Source organism: Rhineura floridana, chromosome 3 (genome assembly GCF_030035675.1).
Source record: "Rhineura floridana isolate rRhiFlo1 chromosome 3, rRhiFlo1.hap2, whole genome shotgun sequence".
In the NCBI taxonomy this organism is placed as follows: Eukaryota; Metazoa; Chordata; class Lepidosauria; order Squamata; family Rhineuridae; genus Rhineura; species Rhineura floridana.
Genome location: NC_084482.1, coordinates 214,043,047 through 214,070,329, shown reverse-complemented (window position 1 = coordinate 214,070,329; position 27,283 = coordinate 214,043,047). Strand labels below are relative to the sequence as shown.

Sequence of the window (27,283 nt, the reverse complement as noted above, 5' to 3'; positions counted from 1 at the left end):
AAAAGCTGTAAGCTGAAATTCCACATTAAACATAATGGAGAAAAACACACCGCTGTGTTTTAGTCTGAATCCAACGGGGTTGGCCAGGAGGATCTTTGCAGCAGCAAAGGTCATCAGAGCCAGGCAGAGCTGTGTGGAGGGCAACCTCTTCCTCATTCAAACCATCTCCAGTGGGGTTTGGGATTGCTGTGCTAGTAAGATATGAAATATTACAGAGCTGGCAGACTGTTGTTGAACCAGGTAGTCATTTTGTTGTTGTTGTGGCAGAGTTTGAAGGAATTACAGTGTAAGCAGTGATGACTGCGTGCAGCTCCAAAGCTTCAAGCCCTGAATTAAACAATTTCCCCCAGAGGCCTCTTGGTCATCTTGACATTGGGGGAGAGGGAGTTGTGGTGCACAAGTGGAAGTCTTTGCACAAACAGGGTGACTTTGTTGGACACAACCTTGTGTGTTGCCACTTTTTTTTGTATATAATTTTATTGCAGCTGGGAGTGGCCCAGACATCTCTGGACTTCTGAGAGGGCCTGCAGGTTACTAATTATGAGCAAACTCTGCAACTGTCACATTCAGCTGGGAATCAGTAAGATGAGAGATATGCCATTGTGAATGTATTAATTTTCTCTACTCCCAGCTCAACCAGTGAAGTTGTTTCAAAACTAGAGGTGTGGAGGACCAGGAAAAAATGGTAGATTGGTGGCGTTTCCTCCCCAAAGCCCTTTTCAGTTTTTCTAGTGGAAAAGTTGGAAATTTGGCATGAATTAAGGGGAAATTATGTATTTTGTCATTGAAAATAATGAGTGAAACGGTGTCAGCATAGGTCCCTCTTCACACATTACTCACATGTAAAGATGTGTTGCCAGTGGAAGCCTCGTTTTCTCAGATCTTGAGCCAGAGACTCGATGTGCCATGTGCAATTACTATTAAATTTATATACTGCCCTTCCTCACAGAAGGAGTTCAGGGCATCAAACGACGAATGATAAAACTCCAAAAACAAAGATTTTAAAAAAACAATTCCAATACAGATGCAAACTGGGATAAAGGGATCTACTTAAAAGGCTTGTTGGAAGAGGAAAGTCTTCAGTAGTTGCTGCAGGTCATCTCAAAAGTCTTGGCAGGTCACATACAGGCTCTGGGCTGATCACCCCTCTCCTATCCTAGTGGGCCAGTCACTCAGTTGACAGTTTTATCTGTTAGGGTGTTTGTGTGTGTTATGTGCCTTCAAGATTACTACTTATGGCGTTCCTATGAATCAGCAACTTCCAGTAGCATCTGTCGTAAACCTCCCTGTTCAGATCTTGTAAGTTCAGGTCTGTGGCTTCCTTTATGGAATCAATCCATCTCTTGTTTGGCCTTCCTCTTTTTCTGCTCCCTTCTGTTTTTCCAAGCATTAGGTTAGCATCTGTTTCTGCCTAAGGCAGACTGTGATAACAGACATTTTCTAAGCTCAAATGACAAAAGCTTAATTTTGTTGGCTATTGCAATGATGGTTTCTGTTTCAGACTCTCTCGCCCCCACTCCCACCCTGCAGGTTTTCCCAACAGGCAAAAGAAATATAGGTGTAGTTTCTTTTTGTTGCTTCTTCTAAATTTGGGTAGGCTGCAATCCTGTGCTCACTTACCTGGGAGTAAGCCCCATTGAACTGAATGGAATTCACTTCTGAATAGGCATGTATGGGATTGCACTTATATACTTCTAAATTTAATAAACGTAGCAGGCAGCACAAATTTAAGAGCAGACTCTCTCCCCTGGTACAGACCAAGCAGATCTTCCAAGGAGACCTTGCTGGTGGTTCCCCAGCCAGTAGGTTGGACAATGTAGAAGTGGATAAGCCCCCACCCTCTGGAATGCCCCCCTCCGGTACTTCATGAGGCAGGCAGTTATGACCTTGAAATCCCTCTTAAAAACTTGCATGTTTACCCAAACGTTCCTTCATTTCGGTTCTTAATTTTGTATAGTCCTCCGTCTGATTTGTGATGTTATAGTTCTGCTTTGTTTTTTATCTTGTTTTACGAAATGTAATATTTTTATATAAACTGCTTAGTTATTTTTGGTTATATGGTATTCTTTCCCTCCCCCCTCCCCCCAACCGCCATTTTGATTTTAGCTCCAGATACAACACATTTCGGTAGTCTAATCAGGAGGTTTTGTAGAGATTCCCCTCTCCCATTCCCCACCCCTTTTCCCATCTCTGGGGTTGAAGGACTGTGGAGGTTTCTGAAGGGGTCTGGATTGGGCATATTCTCAGCTGCAGGACCTCCAACTCTTCTTTTGTTTTGCAGGTTCTTCCTCTCACTACTTCCATAATTTTTACATTGGGGTCTCGGAGCCTGGCCAGGGGCTGCCCCAGTTCATTGCTGTGAGTTATGTGGATGACCAGCCCATTACTCATTATGACAGCGATACACAGAGGAAAGTGCCTGTCATGCCCTGGATGAGGAAGGTGGAGAAGGATGATGCCCAGTACTGGGACAGGGGCACTGAGGCCTTGCGTGGCTGGGAGCAGGCATTTCAAGTAAACCTGGTGACTCTGGGGAATCGTTACAACCAGAGCAACGGTGAGTGGAGGGTGCGAGGGGCCTCTGTTCCCCACCCGAACACCCCTCCCTCTCTCTCTCTGCCCCTGCTAAGCTGTAGTTCTTAATATAACTATATCCTTCTCACAACACGTAGACATACAAATCCTTATCTACTCCACTTCTACTCAGGCCCGTTCCTATGCTAAGCACTGGCTTAAGTGCAAGCAGAGAGCGAGAGTATGTGTTAGCGTGTATTTATTCCCTATCATGGCAATGGTGAGGTGCAATTCTTCTGATTTGAGGGGAGAAAGGGCTGCACTGGAAAAATGCAGAGAAGGGACAGGGAATATTTCTTTAAGAACATCTTTAGCGTTTTTATTTCAAATGACATTAAAATGTACTAGTATAAATTTCTATGCATTTGGTTGTTAAGACTTAAAAAGGTCCACCTATACTCACCTTGTAGAGTTCTGAACCATAAATGCACACATACTGATTTTGCTCAGGGACAGCCTAACAGCCATGGGTGGGAGCAGGGGGGATAGGAGAAAGCCTGCACTGCAGGGAAGGGGGGTGGCTGTAGGCGCTTCCCCTTCTTTGAAGCGCCCTGCTTCCATGAGGCTGCATCACAGCGGCACGGAGGGCTAATGTGAAACCATAATCCTTCCCCCTTTCTGTTGCCACTTGGTCAAGGGAATGGATCCATCTGTGGTTTTGTCTTCCTCTTTTTGCACTCAATGCTGTTTTTCCCTGAACGCACGCTGAAGCCAAAGGCACACAGACCGATCTCTCTCAGGGACAGCCTAACAGCCACAGGTGGGAGCAGGGAGACTTTGTGAAAGAAATGTTGGTGTTGGTGTTGAGGAAATAAACGCCATCAGGATCACATCACTGGAAACAGTTTGCACAGGAGAAGAGAATAGTAGCTGGACGTTAGCTGGAGGTGTGTTAGCATGCAGGAGGGTAGTTAGCGGGAAAACCTTACACAGGATTGCAAACCACAAGGAACATAAGAACATAAGAAGAGCCTGCTGGATCAGGCCAGTGGCCCATCTAGTCCAGCATCCTGTTCTCAGGGAATACGACAATACCTTGATGGTGTCACCATGAGGAACAAAGACAAATAGATACAAAAGAAGGAATAAAACAAGCCATTCAGAAATTGAAGTGTAACAACATCTGAACTGGATGGCTTTTGAACTACTTTTTACAAAAAATAATAAATAAATAAATACTGCTTCCTCATTTGAGAAGGGGGATGTGCTCCAAAAAAATGTGGTCAGAGTCACAAGTATTAGTCATCCTTAAACTGGGATGTGACTGTAGATTGCTGGGATAGTATTGCTCCGTCATGTTACCGAATCAGAATAAAAACGGTTTCATTCATTGGCGATCACTCGTGGCCGAGTAAGATTGTCTTCCAAGATAAGGTATTTAACGGTGGGTCCGTAAGTGACTGTGGAGGCCAATTCTGGATCCACACACCCTCCCACAGTGAGGACATAGGTTTCCAGATGGAAGATGGTCATGATGAGGATTTGCTTGACGTGCCTTCCACTTAGCTCGTTTGTCCCGTTCGCCCTGTATTCGTGTTTCTTAAAAGTCCATAGCACCTTTGATAATGGCCGACCTCCAATTGGGACGCTCATGGGCCAAGGCTTCCCAGTTCTCGATGCTTATGTTACATTTTTTTAGATTAGCTTTGAGAACATCTTTAAACCTCTTTGCTGTCCACCGATATTTCGTTTTCCATCCTTAAGTTGGGAGTAAAGTAGCTGCTTTGGAAGATGGTGATCAGGCATTCGAACAACATGGCCGGTCCAGCGAAGTTGATGATGGAGGATCATTGTTTCAACACTGGTGGTCTTTGCTTCTTCCAATACGCTAATATTAGTCTGCCTATCTTCCCAAGTAATTTGCAGAATTTTCCGGAGACAGTGTTGGTGGAATCTTTCAGAAGTTGGGAGTGGCATTTATAGATGGTCCATGTTTCACAGGCATACAGTAAGGTCGGTAGTACAATGGCTTTGTAAATAAGCATTTTGGTCTCCCTGTGAATATCCTGATCCTCGAACACTCTATGCTTCATTTGGGAGAATGCGGCACTCGCAGAGCTCAGACGATGCTGAATTTCAGCATTGATGTCAGCTTTTACAGAGAGATGGCTGCCAAGATAAGAAAAGTGATCGACATACTCCAGTGTCGCACTATTAAGCTGGATTGATGGTGCTACAGAGGGATTGGTTCACACTTGCTGATGAAGCACTTTGGGGGTTTTTTATGTTAAGCGAGAGGCCAACCTTTTCATATGCTTCCACAAAGACATTTAGGATAGTTTGAAGATCTTCCTCTGAATGTGCGGAGACTACATTATCATCGGCATATTGAAGTTCTATGACAGAGGTTGTAATTACCTTACTTTTTGCTTTCAGCCTACTGAGATTAAAAAGCTTTCCATCTGTTCGATATGTGATTTCCACACCAGTGGGAGGCTTCCCCTCAACAAGGTGTAGAATCATGGCGATGAAAGTAGCAAAGAAGGTTGGAGCAATGACACATCCCTGTTTGACGCCTGATCCCACTTTGAATGGATCACTTTGAGAGCCATTGTTATCCAAAATTGTTGCCGTCATATTGTCATGGAGGAGTCGCAAAATATTCACAAATTTATCAGGGCATCCAGAGAGCAGTTCGATTTACAATATCAAAGGCCTTAGTCAGATCAATAAACGCCACATACAGAGGTCAGTTTTGCTCCCTGCATTTTTCTTGAAGCTGTCGTGCAGTGAAGATCATGTCCACTGTCCCCCTGGAAGGGCGGAAACCATTTTGGGATTCAGGGAGGATGTCTTCTGAGATAGGTAGGAGGCGATTTGTGAGGATCCTTGCAAGGATTTTACCTGCGATAGCTAGAAGAGAGATGCCTCGGTAGTTCCCACAATCTGTTCTTGAAAAGAGTGGTAATTATGGCATCCCTAAAGCCTTCCGGGATCTCCTCCCTCATCCATATTTTTTCGATGAGCTTATGAAGTTTTTGTGTAAATTCAGGCCCACCTTCTGTAAAGACTTCAGCAGGAATCCCATCAGGTCCACTAGCTTTGTTATTCTTCATTTGATTAATGGCTTTACTGACTTCATCCAAATTAGGGGATACTACAAGCTCATCTCTAGTTTGTTGTTGCGAGAGTTGCGAGAAGACCGTAGAGTTACGATTAAGGAGGTTGTGGTAATGCCCTTTCCAACGCAGTGCAATAGACCCTTTGTCCTTTAGAAGTTTGGTACCATCTATTGAATGTAAGGGATTTGTACCATAATTTGTTGGTCCGTAGATTGCCTTTGTTGCATTAAAAAAGCCCCGTGCATCATGAGCATCTGCAGAATGCTGGATTTCTTGAGCTTTCTTTATCCACCAGGCATTCTTAAGTTCTCTAGTTCTCCTTTGGACCTCAGCCTTTGCACTGGCATAGATTTTTTTCTTAGCAGCACAGTTAATGGCTTTTTGCCATATCTGGAAGGCTTTCCTTTATTTGTCAATGATATGTTCAATCTCACTATCATTCTCATCAAACCAGTCCTGATGTTTCTTAGTTTGGTATCCAATAGTTTGTTCACATGCTGCAATAATGGAAGTCTTCAGTTTAATCCAGTGTTCCTCAACGTTTTCAGGGAGTTCTATAGGTAGATGTTTCTTGAGAGTTGTTTGAAAACAAGCTCGCTTAATAGGATCTTGAAGGGTGTGGATGTTCATTTTATGCCTTGGTTTTCTTCCTTGGAGCCTATGTTGAGGAACAATATTAATGGCCATAGTGGATCAAATTAATTGGTGATCTGTCCAGCAGTCATCAGCACTCGTCATGGCCCTGGTGAGGAGTACATCATGACGATCTCTGGCACGGACTATTACGTAATCCAGGAGATGCCAGTGTTTTGATGGAGGGTGCTTCCATGATGTTTTAAATTTATCTTCTGGTGAAAGAGTGTGTTTGTGATGACAAGATTGTGCTCTGCACATTTAGTCAGAAGTAGAGTTCCATTCAGGTTGCTATTGCCAACTCCTTCGTTCCCAATGGTTTCTGGCCATAAATGAAAATCACGCCCAACTCTTGCATTGAAATCGCCCAGGAGGATAATTTTATCCTCCTTAGGTATCTCTGATAAGATGGTGTCCAGCTGGGTATAAAACTTTTCCTTGATGTCTTCATCAGCATCTAATGTTGGTGTATAAGCACTTAGAATAGTTGCGTGCTGGTTTTTGGCAAGTTTTAATTGGAGAGTTGAGAGTCGTTCATAAATGCCAGTAGGAACTTCTGACGAGCTTCACAAGATCATTTTAATAGCAAAGCCTATTCCATGTATTTGCCGTTCTTGTTCAGGCAGTCCTTTCCAGAAAAAGGTGTAACCTCCTTTTTCTTCCTTCAATTGTCCCTCTCCTGCTCTTTGAGTTTCTTGGAGTGCTGCTGTGTCAATACCAAAACGTCTCAACTCCCTCGCGATGATGGCAGTCCTGCGTTCAGGACGTTCACTATCTGTATTGTCCAGCAATGTCCGTAGATTCCACCTTCCAAACTTCATTTGTCTTTTGCGGCCGCTAAGTGGTGATGTTGGAGTATTTTGTATTTCTCCTGTGGGTTCTTTAATGGGGGTCCCTGAAATAATCTCTGAGACAGGCTTAAAGCATAAGGTGAGGCTTTTATTAAAAAAATAAAACAATCATATGCAAGGTCAGTCCCCCAGACACGTCCAGGAAGTATCCAAGAGGGACTGCCCTGAGGCACTGTTTGCCTGGGTTTTTTATACATTTCAGGACAAAGACTTTAGCATCTACCAGTCAGGATTTAACACATGAGAATTTATTTATTTATTTATTTGTTACATTTTTATACCGCCCCACTAGCATAGCTCTCTGGGCGGTGTACAACAGAAGGTATATACAATAAAATCACATAAATTGGTACAAAAACATATATATATAAAAATCCACAAATCTAAAACCAAATTGAACATATTAAACTAAAATGCCTGAGCAAAGAGAAAGGTTTTAACTTGGCGCCAAAAAGATAGCAATGTCGGCGCCAAGCACACCTCAACGGGAAGACTATTCCACCATTCGGGGGCCACCACTGAGAAGGCCCTAGTTCTTGTAACCATCCTCCGAGCCTCTCTATGAGTCAGAACTCGGAGGAGGGCCTTCGATGTTGAACGTAGTGTACGGGCAGGTTCATATCGGGAGAGGCGTTCCAGGAGGTATTGTGGTCCCGTGCCGTATAAGGCTTTATAGGTTAAAACCAACACTTTGAATCTGGCCCGGAAACATATAGGTAGCCAGTGCAAGTGGGCCAGAATAGGTGTTATATGTTCGGACCTCCTGGTCCTTGTTATCAGCCTGGCCGCCGCGTTTTGCACAAGCTGTAGTTTCCGAACCATCTTCAAAGGCAGCCCTACGTAGAGCGCATTGCAGTAATCCAATCGAGAGGTTACCAGAGCATGGACAACTGAGGTGAGGTCCTCCCTGTCCAGATAGGGACGTAGCTGGGCTACCAACCGAAGTTGGTAGAACGCATTCCGTGCCACCGAGGCTACTTGAGCCTCGAGTGACAGGGAAGGATCTAAGAGTACTCCCAGACTACGACCCCGCTCCTTCAGGGGGAGTGTAACCCCGTCCAGAACAGGGTGAATATCCACCATTTGATCAGAGAAATCACCCACCAACAGCATCTCAGTCTTGTCTGGATTTAGCCTCAGTTTATTAGCTCCCATCCAGTCCATTATCGCAGCCAGGCAACAGTTCAGCACGTTGACAGCCTCACCTGAAGAAGATGAAAAGGAGAAATAGAGCTGCATGTCATCAGCTTACTGGTGGCAGCGCACTCCAAAACTCCTGATGACCGCACTCAGCGGCTTCATGTAGATATTAAAAAGCATGGGGGACAGAACTGACCCCTGCGGGACTCCACATTGGAGAGCCCACGGTGTCGAACAATGTTCCCCGAGCACTACCTTCTGGAGACGACCCGCCAGGTAGGAGCGGAACCACTGCCAAGCAGTGCCCACAACTCCCAACTCCACGAGCCTCTCCAGAAGGATACCATGGTCGATGGTATCAAAAGCCGCTGAGAGATCAAGGAGAATCAACAGAGTTACACTTCCTCCGTCCCTCTCCCGACATAAGTCATCGTACAGGGCGACCAAGGCTGTCTTGGTGCTAAAACCAGGCCTAAAACCCGATTGAAATGGATCTAGATAATCGGTTTCATCCAATAGCGCCTGGAGCTGGCCAGCAACCACTCATTCAAAGATCTTGCCCAGGAATGGAACATTCGCTACTGGTCTGTAGCTATTAAGGTCTTCTGGGTCCAAGGAAGGTTTTTTCAGAAGTGGTCTCACTACTGCCTCTTTCAGACAGCTAGGGACCACTCCCTCTCGTAAAGAGGCATTTATCACTTCCCTGGACCAGCCAGCTGTTCCATCCCTGCTAGTTTTTATTAGCCAGGAGGGGCCAGGATCTAGTGTAGAAGTGGTTGCATGCACCTGTCCAAGTACCTTGTCCACGTCCTTGAGCTGAGCCAACTGAAACTCATCCAATAAAACATGACAAGACTGTGCTCCGGACACCTCATTAGGATCAACTGCTGTAAACTGGGAGTCCAAGTCCCGGCGGATGCATAAGATCTTATTCTGGAAGTGCCCAGCAAATTCCTTACAGCGGGCTACCGATTGCACTATCATGTCCTCAGGGCCAGAATGAAGTAGCCCTCGGACTACTCTAAAAAGCTCCGCTGGGCGGCAAAGAGATGACTTAATAGTGGCAGCAAAGTATTGTTTTTTCACCACCCTCACCGCTCCTAAATACAGGTTAGTAGAGGCACTCACCAGTGCATAATTACATCCGTCAGGAGTTCGCCTCCACCTCCGCTCAAGCCGCCTCCTATCCTGTTTCATCACTCTCAGCTCCGGAGTGTACCATGGAGCTGTATGAGCTCTAAATAGGAGAGGGCGCGCAGGAGCAATCGTGTCAACAGCCCGGGTCATCTCCGTATTCCACAGTTCAACCAGGGCTTCGACAGGAGCGCCAGTCTTATCATCCGGAAACTCCCCCAGAGCCCTTTGAAAACCTTCAGGATTCATTAGTCTCCGGGGGCGGACCAATTTAACAGGTCCCCCACCCTTGCGGAGGGGAAAAGCCGCTGTAAGTCTAAACTTCAACAAGCGGTGATCTGTCCATGACAAAGGGAGAGATGTCAAACTCCCCACATCCAGATCACCATCCCCATGTCCAGTAGCAAAAATAAGATCTAGAGTATGTCCCGACACATGTATTGGGCCACTGACATGTTGGGACAGCCCCATGGTTGTCATGGAGGCCATGAAGTCCTGAGCCGCCCCAGATAGAGTAGCCTCGGCATGGATGTTGACATCCCCCAGTACCAATAGTCTGGGGGATCTCAGCAATACCTCCGAGACCACTTCCGTCAGCTCAGTTAGGGAAGTCATTGGGCAGCAAGGTGGGCGGTACACCAACAATATTCCCAGTCTGTCCCTCTGACCCATCACAAGGTACAGACACTCCAGACGAGTTGCTACATGGACATGGTGCTTGATGAGAGAGATGGAACTCCGATAGACCACAGCAACCCCACCTCCCCGACCCTCAGATCTACCATGCTGCTGAACCAAATAAGCCGGTGGGCAGAGCTGGGAAAGACTAGCCCCTCCCAGCTCACCCACCCAGGTCCCGGTAATGCATGCCAGATCGGCTGCCTCATCCACAATCAAATCATGGACGAGGGAGATTTTATTGTGTACCGATCTGGCATTTAAAAGCAGCAGCTGGAGATCCGAGAGTTGGCTGAGAGGACAACCAACACCCTACGGATGTGAGAAGGACCGGAACAAGGCACAGCCACTACTTGTCTGGGCCGCGTTCCCCTTACCTGGCACGTCCTTCTCACAACGCCATACCTCCCTCTCCCCGTCACTACATTAATTGGGCCCCCCTCAAGTCCTCCCGTTTGTTGCAAAAGACTCTTCCCCAGACACATAATAAAACTTATATATACAGACTCACACACTCACTCACCATCAAACATAAGCACATATACACACCACACATTCATTCACGCCAAACACACCAAACACACGTGCCGCCAATGCTGCGGGCCAGGAACGGCGTGTCGTGCTGCACCCCGCCGTTGATGTCGCCATCAGTGTCGCTGCCTCGCACCCCACCGTTGATATCACGGGCCAAGGAAGGCGCGTCGTACTGCACCGCCGATGTCACAGACCAAAAGGGTGCGTTGCACCCCGCCGTCGATGCCATGGGCCAAGGAAGATGCGTCATACTGTGCCACTGATGTCGTGGGCTGAAAGAGAATGCGCCGCGCCACTGACACAGCGGGCCGGGAAAGGGGCGTGCCGAATGACAGACATTACAGTATTACACAGGCATTGCATAGGTACTGTACTTCTCTGCATCGTGTTCTAGTGAATTTCGCAATGTTCAGTACTTCATATGAAAGTACATTTTCACAGTGAGCTAAGCACTCCAGCTAATGAGCTAAGCATCTTTGCTATTCTGCAATTCTTTCTACGTCTTAGAGGTACCGAGATATTCAGCACAGCGTTATCAATTGTTTTGAGTACAAGTAGTTCCACACGACCAGCATAGTCAAGGAGACAGCTGCAAGAAGAAAAAAGGTTCCAGTTGACTACTAAACTTACTAGATGTTAAACTAAACTATTAAAATGTTATAAACCTTTATAGCTTTATGCAAGAATGTTTTTGCTTATTGATTATGTATATTGAGTTCCCCATTAGCTATACATGTATGTATATATAAAATTCCCCATTATCGACTGCACTGGACGCGGTGATCCAGTCAGGGAGAGAGATGAGGCAGACTATGTTTAGGGCACCTTTTCCAGCAGAGTGGTAAACAGGATGAATCTGATTATTTCCTCAGTAATATACTTGGATCAGAGGGGATTCATACCTGGCCAACAAATTTGGGATCCCATATGCCAGCTGCTCAGTGTTATATGCAATAATATTCATACTAAATATCAATTAACAATATTGCTCTTAGATGCATAGAAAGCATTTGATTGCTTAGAATGGGGTTTTGAGTTTAAAGTATTAGAAAAATCGACATTGGGGAATAAGTCTAGCCAGGCTATTGGGAAATTGTGCAGAAAAAAAACACCAAAGTGGTACACACTAATGACATAGATTCACCCTGTACACCTATTACTTGTGGCACAAAACAAGGGTAATAATAATAGATAAAAGTCTTTTTTAAAATCTTGGATGAAGAGAGAATCAATAGTGTTGTGTACCAAGGCTGTTTTCATGCCGAACCCTGGCCTAAACCTTCATTGAAATGGGTCCAAATAATTCATTTCATCCAACGGTTTCTGGAGTTGGATCTCTGGCACCCTCTTGTGCACCTTGCTCAAAGGGGTGTTTGTAGCTGGATGATGGTTGTTACAATCTTCCAAGTCTAGTGAGGGTTTTTAAAGCAGTGGTTTCATGACTGCTTCCTTTGAGGTGCCTGGGGCCACTTTCTCTCTCACAGAGGCATTACTAATATCCTGGACCAACCCAGCCTACCCTTGTGGTTGGACAAAGCTCTCCAAGCACCATGTGTGCATCCTCAGGCCACATCAACCCACACTGATCCCATAAAAGCAGACCAGATGGTACATTGGACACCTCCAGTTGAACTGTATCAATAATGACGAAATGAATACGAGCATCTTTGTCCTCAAAAAGCCTACCAAACTTGTCAGAGCAGGCTTTCGTGGGTTCCAGCACAACCTTCCCAGGCTCCAGATGTGGTAATTCCTTTACCATTCCAAAGAGGGCAGCTACCAGTGGATGCAATGGACGTGGAAAACCAAAGTTGCTCTGCTGCCCAGACCATAAAATAGGCACAATAATGAGCTATGTGTGGTAGTCCTGCTTGTTTCACTGTTCCCAGCTCCCTAATAAAGCAGGGGGACGACTGGGCTCTACAACACCAGAGAGGATGTTTGGGAGTGATTCACAGAGCATTCAGAAATCCATAAATCTCTGTGGACTGACATAATGGGCCCACCATCTCTGCAGAGGATGAAAGCCGTTGTCAATCAAAACTTCACCCAGAAATGGTCTGGGCATGACAACAGGGTCACAGAGTATGGAAATAAAGGGATTGTGTGCACCACCACCTCTGGAAAGGTCATCAGAGTATGTAAATAGACAGAGCTTTGCTTGTTATACGAACAGCGGATGGGTGTGTGCTTTGGGGGGAGGGGTTTGGTCCAGATTGGGACTGCTCATTTGCCCTGTCAGGATCCTAATGTATCCTAAAACATTTAGAAATCATTAAAATCATTAAAAAAACATTTTTTAATTTTTTAAAAAACAAATAATTCCAGAGGGCTGTAATTCCAGCATCCTCCCTTTGGGGAGGATCTCAGCCATGTTTAGAGAGATCTGAGCTTATTCATTCAGGGGGCCTGACAACATTCAGCCCAGAGGCCTTGAGCATATTTGTTGACGACAGGGATCTCGCCCAAAAGGCCATGCTTGAGCGTTTTCAAGTGTAATATGAGGGAGGCTGGCCCCACTGAGTTTGCCTCCTTCTTCCTGGGCCTGAGAGGGAAACAAAACTGGGGAAGGGAAAGATGGCAAAGACCAGCCCTGTCTCTTGAAGCCGCCCCAAGCACACGTGTCCCCTCCCACCACGCTGCCACTTCTCCGTTTCACATGTGCTGCTTCCAGGCAGGGCAAGAACCAGAGTGGCAGAGCTGGAGGTCCAGCAAGATCTGAACCTGCAAAGGAGGGGTGTGGGGAGGGGCTTCTTGTGATTGACAAGAGGGCAAATGCACCCCCACCCCCCAGGCAGTTGGGAGATTCCACTGGGATCTGTTGAGGGGGGAGAAAAAGGGACGAGGTGATGAGACAGAAGGCACCTTAAAGGCTCAGGATTTTAGAGGTAGCCTCAATTACTTCTTTACGGCGATCAGTGTTAAATAAGGGGGAAATGGTGGCTTAGTTTTTTTTTCATAATGACTCACAATTTTGGGCATCCATTACCCTTGCCTCTTCCCTGAATGTGAGGTAAAAAAAGGTCTTGCCCCGACCTTGTTTAGGGGGCTGGACGTGGCTGCGGCCTCCACTTGCTCCCATCCTCCCCCATTGACCTCTCTGGGGTCTCTCTCTCTTGTTTCTCCTTCAGGGTTTCACTCCCTGCAGGTGATGTACGGCTGTGAGGTGGGCCCAGAGGGGCGCAAAGGAGGGTATCTCCAGCACGGCTACGACGGGAGGGACTTCCTCAGCCTCGACAAGGAGACTCTCACCTGGACAGCGGCCGATGCAGGGGCCCAAGTGACCAAGAGGAAGTGGGAGAGAGACAGGGCTTTTACCCAGTACACTAAGGCCTACCTGGAGGAGGAATGCGTTGAGTGGCTGAAGAAATACTTGGACTACGGGAAGGAGGCTCTGCAGAGGACAGGTGAGGGGAAGGGGGGAGGGAGGGCTTGTTGGGGGGCTTGTTGAGAAAGCCTTGAGCATCCCCCACATTGCATCCCCGCACCGTCTCACATGTTCACACACACACATTCTCTCTCCCTCCAGACTGATCCGTCAGTCCAGGCTGTGGGGAGTTGATGGGCGCCTGGAGCAGCCCCTTCAGGGGACACCTTTGGAGACGGGAGGATTCTCCTCTTCTGAATTCTCACTCAGCTTTCTTTAGAAAATTAAAAAATAAAAGCCAAGGAGAGTAGCAACAGAGATCCTTACCTACACGTTTTGTACTTAAAGGTGCCTGTGGTTTTTTTCAAGTGTTGAGGAGCATTTAAAAACAGGGCTCCCCCTCAACCCACAGGCTGAAGTGGTTCAGTCCATTCCCCCCCCCCCTTGGGAGATCATGCCTGAGATCGTTCTCCTCCCCGCAATAACTTTTTTTTTCTTTTAATGGCTTCACATCCCTCTGAAATTGTGTGCAACTCCAAAGTTGCCTCCACTCCAGGTAGATCTGCAATGGAAATGAGGAGAGGTGGGCAGATTTTTCTACCTCAAGGGAGCTCTTCAGAACAGGCCAGAGTATAACTGGTACTGTCTGTACTGGAGCTGTTTGCTTTCTTCATTAAAATGAAGGTTAAAGTTCATGAAACGTGGAAGGAACTGAGGGAGGACAAGTCTTGGGAGAGCAAAGAGCAGCAAATCCAGCCGATTTTCCTCCCCTGAAGGGAAAAACCAGCCTCACTCTGAGCTGCATTCAGTTCACGGCCTTCAACTGAAGACTCCTCCAGAAGTCCTTTTTATTGATGTTTTGTGCTCATGATGCTGTTGGGGGGGGGTTGTCACAGGTGATCCCACTTTCAATACTGTTTACTACACCTGCACAAGTCTTGGGGTGGTCACACTCTTCATTTCCAATCAGTGCCTATTCCAGAACTTTCAGCTGAAATCCTGTTAACTTTTTATACCACAAATATTCTGCTTTATGTTTGTCCTGCTTTTGTTGTGCTATAACCCCTCCTAGTCCTGTAGCCAGCCTTCCTTGTTAGGTGGGGCATTTTTTGGGGGGGGAGTGCATGGCACTAGTCAATGCCCCCCAAAAAACACATACACTGTTTCAGAGGATTTGAGAGCCAGGCCAGGGGGAGGAAAGGGCAGTGACCTTCCCCCTCACTCCTTCTCCATGCAGAGAGTGTGCTAACTTGCATAATGGGCTATCTAAAGGTTGAGTTAACAGAAAACGTAGTATGAACACCAGGAACTAAATGGTTGGCATTTGTTCTTGTTTCACGAGAAGAGCTTATTCTCTCAAAAAAATAAATTTTAATCTTATTTCTCCACACCAAGACAAAAAAAAAGTTTAGAAACAGTAAGAGCACATTACAATGCAGTCATAGTCATGCGTTTAGGGAGAGTGATGGGAGAATGATATGCATAGCTTTCTTGTTCACATCATTGAGACTGAGTCCTTAATTTTGTAATTTATGTACTGTGTAATACATTGCCTTTCATAAACTTATAAAAATGCTTGATAAACATGCAAGAAAGCTTCCTGAATGGTAGGTTCACAATACACCTTTTCAGATTGAAAAAAAAAACCTTTGTTTTTTCTTTCCTGCTGAAAAATGAAGGGAAAACTTTTTAACTGATTGCCATATTAAAGACTAAGCAATTGGAAACTAATTTTGGAAAGCAACTGGATTTTTTTAGTGGTTGCTTGGATGATTTTTTTCTGTCCAGAAACCCTGAAAAGGCCTCATGCTAAGCTGCACGTATTGGGAAAATCAGAAATTAGGTCTGAATTACAGTCTAGGTGGAGAGACAGCCAGCGAACTAGTGTGTGCCACAGCAGCATTTCTGTTCCTCTAGGGCTGTTTTCATCCTTTGCCATCATGTACTCAAGAAAAAGAAAAAAATACCCTCTATGATTGTGAGTATCGTTAATGTTTAAAAGAGGAAGTGTAACTTCGGGTAGATGTTTTTCAGATCACATTTTTTTCATTTCACCCTTTAACAATAGGCACCCAGTCCTGCTCCACTCATCATAATAACCACAGAATAAACACAATCTTCTTATTGAAGGCAAACAAACTGGGACACAACTGAAACTGAATCTGAAAAGCAGAGCAGAGTCCAAGGGTGGAGTCTAACTCTAGCCCATAATACACAGTTCTAATATTTAACCCTTCAGGGATCATACATACAGGCTGTTTTTTTTAGTATTACTTAAGTAACTGTAGGGTGATTGTGATGATGAAAACTCCCCTCTCAGTCAGGGAAAGTCTTGAGTGAGCAGAATTTTGGGGCCTCTTCCGGATGAGGTTTTGTTGTGCTCTCACCCTGCCTTCTTCGCTGAATTTCTCGGAGGGTCTTATCCTTACATTGCTCCTGTTCTTGAAACAAGCTGTCATTCTTTAAATGGAGGTTGTCATTGTCCTGTCATGTCACAAATTAAAAAGACAGTTCTTCCCCCCCCCAAAAAAAATATCTCGGTGGTGGGCAAAGCACAGCTCTAGGGGCGGTGCACCTATTTGCCCCACTCTGACTACAGGGCTGGCCCCTCTGGACAGCAATAATGTGGTAGCGTTGGTGAAGCATTGCAGAACACACTACAACAGTATAAATCCACTAAATGTATATGTACTGCCTTCAAGTCGATTCTGACTTACGGCGACCCTATGAAGAGGGTTTTCATGGTAAGGGGTATTCAGAGGGGGGTTACCATTGCCTTCCTCTAAGAGGCAGTGACTGGCCCAAGGTCACGCAGGGAGCTTCATGGCTGTGTGGGGATTCGAACCCTGGTCTCCCAGGTTGTAGTCCAGCACCTTAACCACTAAACCACACTGGATCACATAAATCCACTGCTAATACACTATTGCTGTGTCAAGAATACGTTGCTGAACACACCTGCCATAAAGCAAAAGGGCAGGGTGGAGGAGCCCTTAGAGGGATCTGAACAAGTTCAGCCATGGGGACCTGGTGACATTTGCCTCTCAGCCCAGAAGCAGCTCTCTGAGAAAGTCTTAGAACCACAAGTTGTCATAGTCATAGTCTTAGTCAACCATCCCAAGGGAGGCTGAGGAATCTCGTTCCCTGGAACTTTCTTCAAGAGATCTCTTAGGAGTGCTGCAGATGTAGGATGTTGAATCACTGGGATGGCCTAGATGGGTACCTGGGGTATTTTTTCTGCTCTTAAAAGTACAGCATCCACCTTGCCTGCCTCTGGGGATGTCTCTGTGTTAACATCAGTATTGCTTTTTTGTGGCAGAGCCACCAGTGGTGAAGGTGACACACCAGGTGGATGCAGATGACATGGAGACCCTCTTCTGCCAAGCCCACGGCTTCTACCCCAAGGAGATTGACGCCAACTGGAGGAAGGACGGGAAGGTCTGGGTGGAGGACACCTTCCGGGGAGTTGTTGCCCCCAACTCAGATGGGACCTACCACGCCTTGCTTGGTGTCAAGATCGACCCCAAGGACAGGGACCGCTACCGGTGCCATGTGGAGCATGACGGCCTAAAGAAGCCTCTGAAGGTGGCCTGGGAGGAGCCTGGTGAGAGACAGCGGGGGAGGAGAAGGGGAAGGGGTGGGTTCTGGGAGGTGAACCTTCCCCCAGGCTAGAAAAAATGGAAAATGAGCATGTGCAATTTCACATTTTGAAAAAATGGAAATGGGCTGCCTTCAATTCAATCCCGACTTATGGCGACCCTGTGAATAGGGTTTTCATGGTAAACGGTATTCACAGGAGGTTTACCACTGCCTTCCTCTGAGGGTGAGAGGCAGTGACTGGCCCTGGTCACCCAGTGAGCTTCATGGCTGTGTGGGGATTTGAACCCTGGTCTCCCAGGTTGTAGTCCAACACCTAACCACTATACCACACTGGCTCTCCACCACACTGGTTATCAGGCTAGGAGGAGGGCCAAAACCAGAGACCCCCCCCCCACAAGCATCATCGCTTATATCGACAAGCCCAGTTGAATTCTCTGGAGTGTGTGACTGGTAGAAAGCAAATGATTTGGATCTTCTCATTTTTAACCGGGGTGCAGCCTTTTTTGTGAAATACCTACTTTTATTGTAGCCTGTAAACTGAAATTATATGTCACAGACAGAAACTGGCTGCCATCTTTTCCCCTGTAAGCCTGGATAGCTTCAATGTCATGGAATGTTCATAATATTTTACTTATTCAAAGTGTAATCTGTCAGCAGTGTGATGTGAATTTCATGAGCTCTGAAGTCATTTTGTCACTGTGGACCCATAATGGGGAAATATTGCTTTGGTTTTTCCTTAAATTGTTTTCCTCTTTTCCCAATTCGGCTTTAGCAGCCAAGATCGCACTCATTCTTGGGTGCGTTCTGGGGGCCATCGTGCTGATAGCATCTGGAATTGCTGGGATCATGTTGTACAGTAAGTGAACTGTGAGTGGATTTTGGGGAGTTGAGGCCATTTGGCTGTTGGAAGGGCTGTTCCTTCTGGGCTGCACTGCTCTGCTGTCCCCCTTCAGCGAGCCCTCATCATGAGCATGTCATTATGTCCCAAGTCAGCCTCCTCTCTCTCCTGGCATAAGTAGCATCCCCATTCTATTCCCTCAAAGTATGTTAAAATCTGAATATTTATTATTTATTTATTTATGTTTTGATTTATATCCCACCCTTCCTCCCAGCAGGAGCCCAAAATCAAAATAGAGCCACCCTGACCCACCCAGAATGCTTCTCCTGGTGCTGACCTGAGTTGTCCTCCAGCGTTGCTCCAGAAGGAGGGATCAGAGGCAATAGGGGTTACGGTGGAGGAAATCAGGAGGTGGGGTGATATTTGGAAAGCCTTCCTACCCTCTATGACTGCCAGTTTCCTGGAGGGCTGTTGGGCTTCCTTCCCTGGAGGCTGTTAGGAGCTGGACAGAAGCATCTGCCGGGGGTCCTTCCTGACCACAGAGGGTGAGGCTGGATGATCTCTGTGGGATCCCTTTCAGTTCTAACTCTCTGATTCTGTGTCTAGGAAAATGGCAAGCAGGATACAAAGAAGCGCCAAGTGAGTGAGATCTTTTTCTCTGCGTGTTATTTCCCCCAATGTGGGCAGGCCTGGGGTGGGAAATGAGGAAAAAAGAGGATTAGTTTATTGGGGTGGTGTCTGTGTCCAAGCCAGAGATGAAAAAGCGCTCTTGTCACTATAAAAGTGGAAAGAAGAAATAAAATATCTAAAGGGAGCAAAGAGTAATTAAACCCTCCCATGATCCAGGGAAACAGTGTCTGACTTTAAAAGGCAATTAAGTGAGAGGCCATTGAAAGGGCAATTAACAGGAATCCTGCGGCTGTCCTTCACTGGAAGCAATGACAGCAGAACTCCAGTTGCTCCACATGCCTAGAACTGCCTCCTTAGACATCTGGAGGGCAACAGGTTGGGGAAGGCTGCCCTGCTATAACTCATCCTGGAATCAATTATAGATACACAGTTTGTTTCCCAGGGTGGGAAAATTAATTTTTTATGCACTGTTAGTTGTTTGCTTATATTTGTATTGCATTTTATATTGATTGTAAACTGCCTTGAGATGCATATTAGGCAGTATATTAATGTGTGGTATGACTGCAATCCTCTGTATGAGTTACCTGAGAATAAGCTGCATTGCATATTTCTGACTGCATAAGGTGCAACTTGTAAAAAACATCCATCTCTTTAAGAAAAGGTCCCCTGCATGGCAGCTGGAAGGGGAATCTGTCTCTTTCTTCTTGGAAGGAGGAAGCAGCCCACTAGGACCCCTGGCCCTTCCTCTGTGTTGATTTGGTGTTGTTGTTGTTATGTGCCTTCAAGTCGATTACGACTTATGGCGACCCTATGAATCAGTGACCTCCAATAGCATTTGTTTATTTATTTTATTTTATTTAATTACATTTCTAGACCGCCCTATAGCAGAAAGCTCTCAGGGCGGTGTACAACAAATAAAATCACAATTAAAATATGAGCAAGTGTGAAAAATATAATACAATTATAAAAACATTAAACATGATAAAAATCCGAAATAGAATTGCCATTGAGTTTATAAATTAAAATCCATATTAGGTTTAAAATTAAATTTAAAATGTTTAAAAAGCCTGGGCGAAAAGGTAGGTTTTTACCTGGCGCCGAAAAGATAACAAAGAAGGCGCCAGGCGTATCTCGTCTGGGAGGGCATTCCATAGTTCGGGGGCCACCACCGAGAAGGCCCTAGATCTAGTTGTTGATGTCCGGGCCTCTTTATGGGTTGGGACCCGGAGAAGGGCCTTCGACGTCGAGCGTAGTGAACGGGTAGGTACATAGCGAGAGAGGCGCTCCATCAGGTATTGTGGTCCGATGCCGTTTAGGGCTTTATAGGTAAGAACCAACACTTTGAATCTGGCCCGGAAACATATCGGTAGCCAGTGCAGCTGCGCCAGGACAGGTGTTATATGGTCAAATTTCTTTGTCCCAGTGAGAACACTGGCCGCAGCATTTTGCACTAGCTGAAGTTTCCGAACCGTCTTCATAGGTAGCCCCACGTAGAGTGCATTACAGTAGTCCAATCTAGAGGTTACCATAGCATGGATAACTGAGGCAAGATGCTCCTTGCTCAGATAGGGTCGTAGTTGGGCTACCAGCCGGAGCTGGTAGAATGCATTCCGTGCCACCGAGGCTACCTGAGCCTCAAGTGACAGGAGCGGATCTAATAAGACCCCCAAACTACGTACCTGTTCCTTTAGGGGGAGTGTAACCCCATCTAGGACAGGTCGAGCGTCAACCATCTGGGCAGAGGGTCCTCCCACCAACAGCATCTCAGTCTTGTTAGGATTGAGTTTCAGTTTATTAGCTCTCATCCAGCCCATTATCGCGGCCAGGCAGCGGTCTAGTACATCAACAGTCTCACCTGACGAAGATGAAAAGGAGTAGTAGAGCTGCGTATCATCAGCATATTGCTGGAAACGCACTCCAAAACTGATGACCTCACCCAGCGGCTTCATATAGATATTGAAAAGCATGGGGGACAGGACTGAACCCTGTGGGACTCCATATTGGAGTACCCAGGGACTCGAGTAATGTTCCCCCAGCATCACCTTCTGGAGACGATTCCCGAGATAGGAGCAGAGCCACCGCCAAGCAGTGCCTCCCACTCCTAAATCCGCAAGTCGCTCCAGAAGGATACCATGGTCGATGGTATCAAACGCCGCTGAGAGATCAAAGAGAACCAACAGAGTTACACTCCCTCTGTCTTTCTCCTGACAGAGGTCATCATACAGGGCGACCAAGGCCGTTTCTGTACCAAACCCCAGCCGAAAGCCCGATTGAAATGGGTCCAGATAATCAGTTTCATCCAAGAGAGCCTGGAGTTGGTGAGCGACCACACGCTCTAGGACCTTGCCCAGGAATGGAACATTTGCTACCGGCCTATAGTTGTCCAAATTATCAGGGTCCAAGGAGGGTTTTTTTAGGAGTGGTCTCACCACCGCCTGTTTCAGGCAGGGTGGGACCACTCCCTCTCGTAAAGAGGCATTAATCACCTCCTTGGCCCAGCCGGCTGTTCCATTCCTGCTAGCTTTTATTAGCCATGAGGGGCAAGGATCCAGAGCAGAAGTGGTCGCCCGCACCTGTCCAAGCACCTTGTCCACATCCTCGAGCTGTACCAACTGAAACTCATCCAGTAAAACAGGACAAGACTGTGCTCTGGACACCTCATTAGGATCAACTGCTGCAATATTGGAGTCAAGGTCCCGGGGGATGTTCATGATCTTATCACGAAAGTGTCGCGCAAACTCATTACAGCGGGCAATTGATGGTGTTATTGCGTCCTGGGGACCAGAGTGTAAAAGTCCCCGGACAACTTTATAAAGTTCCGCTGGGCGGTTAAGAGATGACTGAATAGAGACAGCAAAGCATTGCTTCTTTGCTGCTCTCACTGCCTTCACATAGAGTTTGGTAGAGACCCTCACAAGTGCATGATTACAGCCGTCGGGAGTTCGCCTCCATTTGCACTCAAGCCGTCTCCTTTCTTGCTTCATCACTCTTAGCTCCGGAGTAAACCAGGGAGCCAATTGAGCTCTGCAACGGAGAGGGCGCACCGGGGCGATCGTGTCAACTGCCCGGGCCATTTCCGTATTCCACAGCATGGCCAGGGTTTCAACAGGACCGTCAATTCTATCAGCCGGAAAATTCCCTAGAGCCATCAGAAAACCCTCAGGATTCATTAGTCTCCGGGGACGGACCATCTTAATTGGTCCTCCACCCTTGCAGAGGGGAGAAGACAATGTGAGTCTAAACCTTAATAGGCGGTGATCTGACCATGACAAAGGAATAGATGTAAAATTCCTCACTCTCAGATCACCATCCCCTAATCCAGAGGCAAAAATCAAGTCCAGAGTGTGCCCCAACACATGCGTAGGGCCAGTAGCAAATTGAGACAGCCCCATGGCTGTCATGGAGGTCATGAAGTCCTGAGCTGCTGCAGATAAAGCGGCCTCAGCATGAATGTTGAGATCCCCCAATACCAAAAGTTTGGGGGAACACAACAATAGATCTGAGACCACCTCTGTCAGCTCAGTTAGGGACGCTGTTGGGCAGCAGGGTGGACGGTACACCAACAGTATTCCCAGTCTGTCTCGCTGACCCAACGTTATGTGTAGACACTCTAGACCATTAGCCACCTGGATAGGGTGCCTAACAAGAGGGATGGAACTTCTATAGACCACAGCGATTCCCCCTCCCCGACCCTCGGATCTACCCAGATGCTGAACCGAATACCCAGGTGGGCACAACTGGGAGAGATTAATACCTCCCAGATCGCTCACCCAGGTCTCGGTAATACATGCCAGATCAGCCGCCTCATCCACAATTAGGTCATGGATGAGGGAGGTTTTATTATTTACCGATCTGGCATTGAAAAGCAGCAACTGGAGATCCGAGGGTTGGCTGATAGAACTACCAGCAATCCTGTGGGTGTGGGGAGGACCGGAACACGTCACAGCCACCAGTTGTCTGGGGCGAGTTCCCCTTAACTGGCATGTCCTACTCACAGCGCCATACCTCCCATTACCCGTCACTACACTAATAGGGGCCCCCTTTGGTCCACCCTCCCACAACACTGTCCTCTCACCCAGGCACATAATAAAAATAAAATAAATAATAAAACTCATGGCATATACACACAATCACACACTCACTCATACAACCCACTCATACATTCAGACAGCACAGCAGCATCTGAGGGGCTTCAGCAACCGGCAGTCCGTAGTAGCTGATGTAATAGGGGCCCAAAAGCGATGGACAGCAGGCAATGGGTCTCCCAAGCCCCCTCAGCCAGCCGGCTTATATATCCCCTCCAAAGAAGGGACAGGTGGAACAGTATCAGGCACAGCTGGCTGAGTACCTGAGGCCTGGTCCTGCAAGGTGCCACGTGCAGAGCAGGAGCCCAAGAAGGAGAGAGCAGAGATGTTGACCAAGCAGCAGCAGCAGCAAAGCAGGCAGATGGCTCTCCCTCCCTGGGCGGCGATGGTCCTCTTCCCCTTGCAGGCACTGGGTCTCCCAAGCCACCTCAGCCAGCCGGCTTATATATCCCCTCCAGAGAAGGGACAGGTGGAACAGTATCAGGCACAGCTGGCTGAGTACCTGGGGCCTGGTCCTGCAAGGTGCCCACGTGCAGAGCAGGAGCCCAAGAAGGAGAGAGCAGAGATGTTATCCAGCAGCAGCGCAGCAGCAGCACAGGCAGGCAGATGGCTCTCCCTCCCTGGGCAGCGATGGTCCTCTTCCCCTTGCAGGCAGTGGGTCATGAACCGCCCTGTTCAGATCTTGTAAGTTCAGTTCTGTGGCTTCCTTTATGGAATTGATCCATCTCTTGTTTGGCCTTCCTCTTTTTCTACTCCCTTCTGTTTTTCCCAGCATTATTGTCTTTTCTAGTGAATCATGTCTTCTCATTATGTGTCCAAAGTATGATAACCTCAGTTTCATCATTTCGGCTTCTAGTTATAGTTCTGGTTTAATTTGTTTTAACGAAGCAGAGGGGTAGTGGTCCAGGGTCATCCCTGGGGCAGCATGGCAGCTGGAAGGGGAATGTGTATATTTCTTCCTGGAAGGAGGGAGCAGCCCCCGGGACCCCTGGCCCTTTCTGTGTGTTGATTTAAATATGTATAATTCTTGCCTACTTAAGTTTTTGTGATGTGTTAAGGCTATAGCTAAAGCAGTTATGCTCAGCTGATCAGAAAAGGGCCTGGTGTGTCTGAGAGTGAAAGAAGAGGAGGTCAGTACACCCCCATCCCTTCTGCTGACCTCCTCCTCCTTTTCCCCCTTTCCAGCAAGTGACCGAGGGTCCGACAACTCCAGCCAGGGTAAGTGCGGGAATCCCATCCCACAGGGCAGGGGGAGTTCTGCCTCTCACTGAGGACACTCAAGAACAGAGATCTTCCCAATTTCACTGTATCTCCAAAGCCCTATAGAGAGTCTTCTCTAATGCCCCTCAGACGTTCTCTGCCTGCCCAGTTCAGAGTTCCAGTGGAGAAAGGCAGGTCCTACTCCCTGACCCTTGTTTGAATCCCCCAACCCCACTTTCTCCTTGCGAGGAGCCAACTTTCAAAGCAGCAGAGCACCGTCTGCTCCCATCAGGCACACATTAGCTAAAGAGCAGCTGGGCTCTGTGTTCAGAAGCACTGAATCCATTGCAGTCATCTGCAGATCCCATGGAGCCAACCGGTGGAGGCATTTCTACTTGCAGTGCTTGGCCTCCTCCTAGGGATTCCTGAAGCCTCAGTGAGGTCTAGCCTCCTCAAAATAAAACCTGTCTCCTGAATTGTTAATCACCTGTACAGTTTTGGGCAAGGTTCACTCCATGTCCTTTCTCTCCCTCACAGGGAGCAACCCGGCTGTCTAGGAGCCCCAAAGCAGGTGAGTGGCAGGGAAGGGGAGGGGGAGACTGCAAGGCCTCAGGAGGGAGATCCCAGCCTCCAGTCACTGCGCTTGAGGAAACCTCCTCAGCCCCTCCTCATGCTGACCACTTCAGGAACTGCAGGAAGAGCAGCTGTGGGGTGGGGGAGTGTTGGTGCTGTGGGGAAGATGGATGTACACGAAAGAGAGACTTCCAGCGCTCTGTGCCTTCCGCATATTAGCAAATAGATTGCCCTGCCCTTGCCCCTCCATCCCCTGCTACGGGAGATGGTGCCTGGGGCAGGAGAGGGGGGCTCTGCTTCCACCTCAGGCCCTCAGCTGCAGGACGCTCTCCTTTCCCAGGAGTGGGGTCAGGAGGTGTCAGGTGGGGAGCAGGAAGCCCTTGGCTGCAGGAGGCTTCCCTTTCGCGGTTGTTCAGCCGCCGCCCCCTCCCTCCTCCTGCTGGGAGAGACATTGCCCCACATCCAAAGCAGTGTTGCCCCTTCAAGGATCTCCAGGTACTGGATCAGCCAAGCAATGGCTGCAGCTTATACCAGGGTTTGAATTCCTGGTCAGCTACAGCCCCAAGTGCATTTTATTTACTAAATTTATATCTTGCCCTTCCTCCCAAAAGGAGCCCAGGGCAGCAAACAGGTGATAAAGTACTATAAACATCTATACAATATCTTAAAAACAAAGCATCTGAAACATCCTTTATAAAATCTTTAAAAACAGTTCCAACGCAGATGCAGACTGGGACAAAACAGAGCTGCAACTGTGTCCCCCTGCAAATGAACATCCTAAGCCTCAAGCCCTGGAATTATTCCCTCACTTCCTTGTATACTGTTTCAAATCCTCGCCCTCCCCTAAACCTTCAGCAGGACCTAGATTCTGTGGGGTTCTCTGTAATGCATCCCTTAACTTAACTCTGGTGAGAACGTCATTGGAGCTGAGTGTATGTGTGGGGAGTGCCTGTTCTGCTCACAAAATTGCAAGGAGATTCTCCCACCCTGCAAAGCTGAAAGCTGCACAATTGGGAGAATTATAGCTAGTCTCCCCCCAGTGATTCCCTCCCTGCCGGCTCCCTCTCCTGGGGCTGCACCCTTCGCTTCTTCACCTGAGCTGAGAGGTGCTGAGACCACCCCCTCCCTCCCAGCCTCTTTCTGGATCTGGAATCTTTCACCATCTTCTCTCTCTCTCTCCAGTATGACCAACAATGTCAGCACAGCTCAGACAGTAGAGCTCCCAGCGCAAGAGGCGAGAGAAGATTCCATATTCTGAAACCTTCAGGAATTTCTTCCGTCTGTCCCATCCAGCTTGGCTGGAACCAGCATGTACTGTGGATCATTTCTGATTTCAAGAGAGCTTAGCTTGATGTGATTTGCTTTTTAGCAGGACTGCTGCCCCCAGGGCACATTTGCACCTGAAGAAATAATTGTAGGACTTTCACCTGATGAAAGAAATCTTAAATCAGTGTAGATATTGGGAGTTTAAATCAGTTAATTGATCAACTGTGCATAGAGCTCCGTAAGAGAGAGCTCTTAAGAAAAGAAATACTATATACTTAAGGGGGTGCTTTGGGGGGTTTTGCAACTACTTTTAGTAAAATAGTTAATATATTAAACATGGATATATAATTTAATGCTGAATTAATTAGGCCACATTTTTTGTAAACTAACATTTTTTAAATGGACAATTCAGTTTAGCATGGTAGCTGTAAAACATTCAGAATTATGCTTCTAGAGATATCAGTTAATTTAATGAAATTGGGCAGAAAAGCAGCCGCCCACAGTGGCCATTTCCTCATGACCATCCCTGCTTTTTGGATAATTCTGTTGGATGATTTTGTTCCCGTGTTGTTAATAGTTTAACTGCTTCCAGTAGGCTTCTGCTTGGTGAGAGCAAAATGCTGGACTAGGCGTGCCTTTCGCCTGATCCAGCAGAGCTGCTCTTGGGTTTTGAAAAAGCTGTTTGCTGGTTAGACTTCATCTCTGCAGGTATCTAATCCCTCTCTTTAGTGACGTAACAAGGTAATATATTTTATACTTTGCTTTATAATATCACATGTAATAAATGCTTTCTTTTAAATTCTGATAAAGACTACTGAGATTGCTTGGCTAAAATGTAAGTATTTATTCTCTTCTGCTCCTGCTTGCTTCTTGGATGTCTGAAACACCCTGCTTTTCACTCGGAGTTTTACCTCTCTGAGATAGCCGTGCTGACCACGGACCCTGACCTTCCCTGGGCAGGAGCGAGGGGCAGATGAGGGGGTGAGGGAGAGCTTGAAAACAGCAGCAAGGACTAGTGTCCGGTTGCCTCCAGACTGACAATAGTTCAACCACATCACAGAAAATTAGTTTTGCCTAATTAGATTAAAGGACTCTGTCACCCTAGGGCAGTGTTCTTCAAC

At 47.1% G+C, this 27,283-nt stretch overlaps 1 protein-coding gene across 2 annotated transcripts in view; it reads left to right on the top strand.

Annotated features, from left to right (window-relative positions):
- Positions 1-26,971, top strand: part of LOC133381524 (major histocompatibility complex class I-related gene protein-like) — a 32,358-nt gene extending 5,387 nt beyond the window's left edge. For both annotated transcript variants that reach the window (XM_061620715.1, XM_061620714.1), the window contains 8 exons: positions 2,282-2,557; positions 13,738-14,013; positions 17,290-17,574; positions 18,343-18,426; positions 19,015-19,047; positions 24,309-24,341; positions 24,861-24,894; positions 26,079-26,971. In XM_061620715.1, the coding sequence (XP_061476699.1) occupies positions 2,282-2,557; positions 13,738-14,013; positions 17,290-17,574; positions 18,343-18,426; positions 19,015-19,047; positions 24,309-24,341; positions 24,861-24,880 (1,007 nt within the window). In that variant the 3' untranslated portion in view covers positions 24,881-24,894; positions 26,079-26,971. The remainder of the gene's footprint in view (positions 1-2,281; positions 2,558-13,737; positions 14,014-17,289; positions 17,575-18,342; positions 18,427-19,014; positions 19,048-24,308; positions 24,342-24,860; positions 24,895-26,078) is intronic.
- Positions 26,972-27,283: the final 312 nt, after the last annotated feature.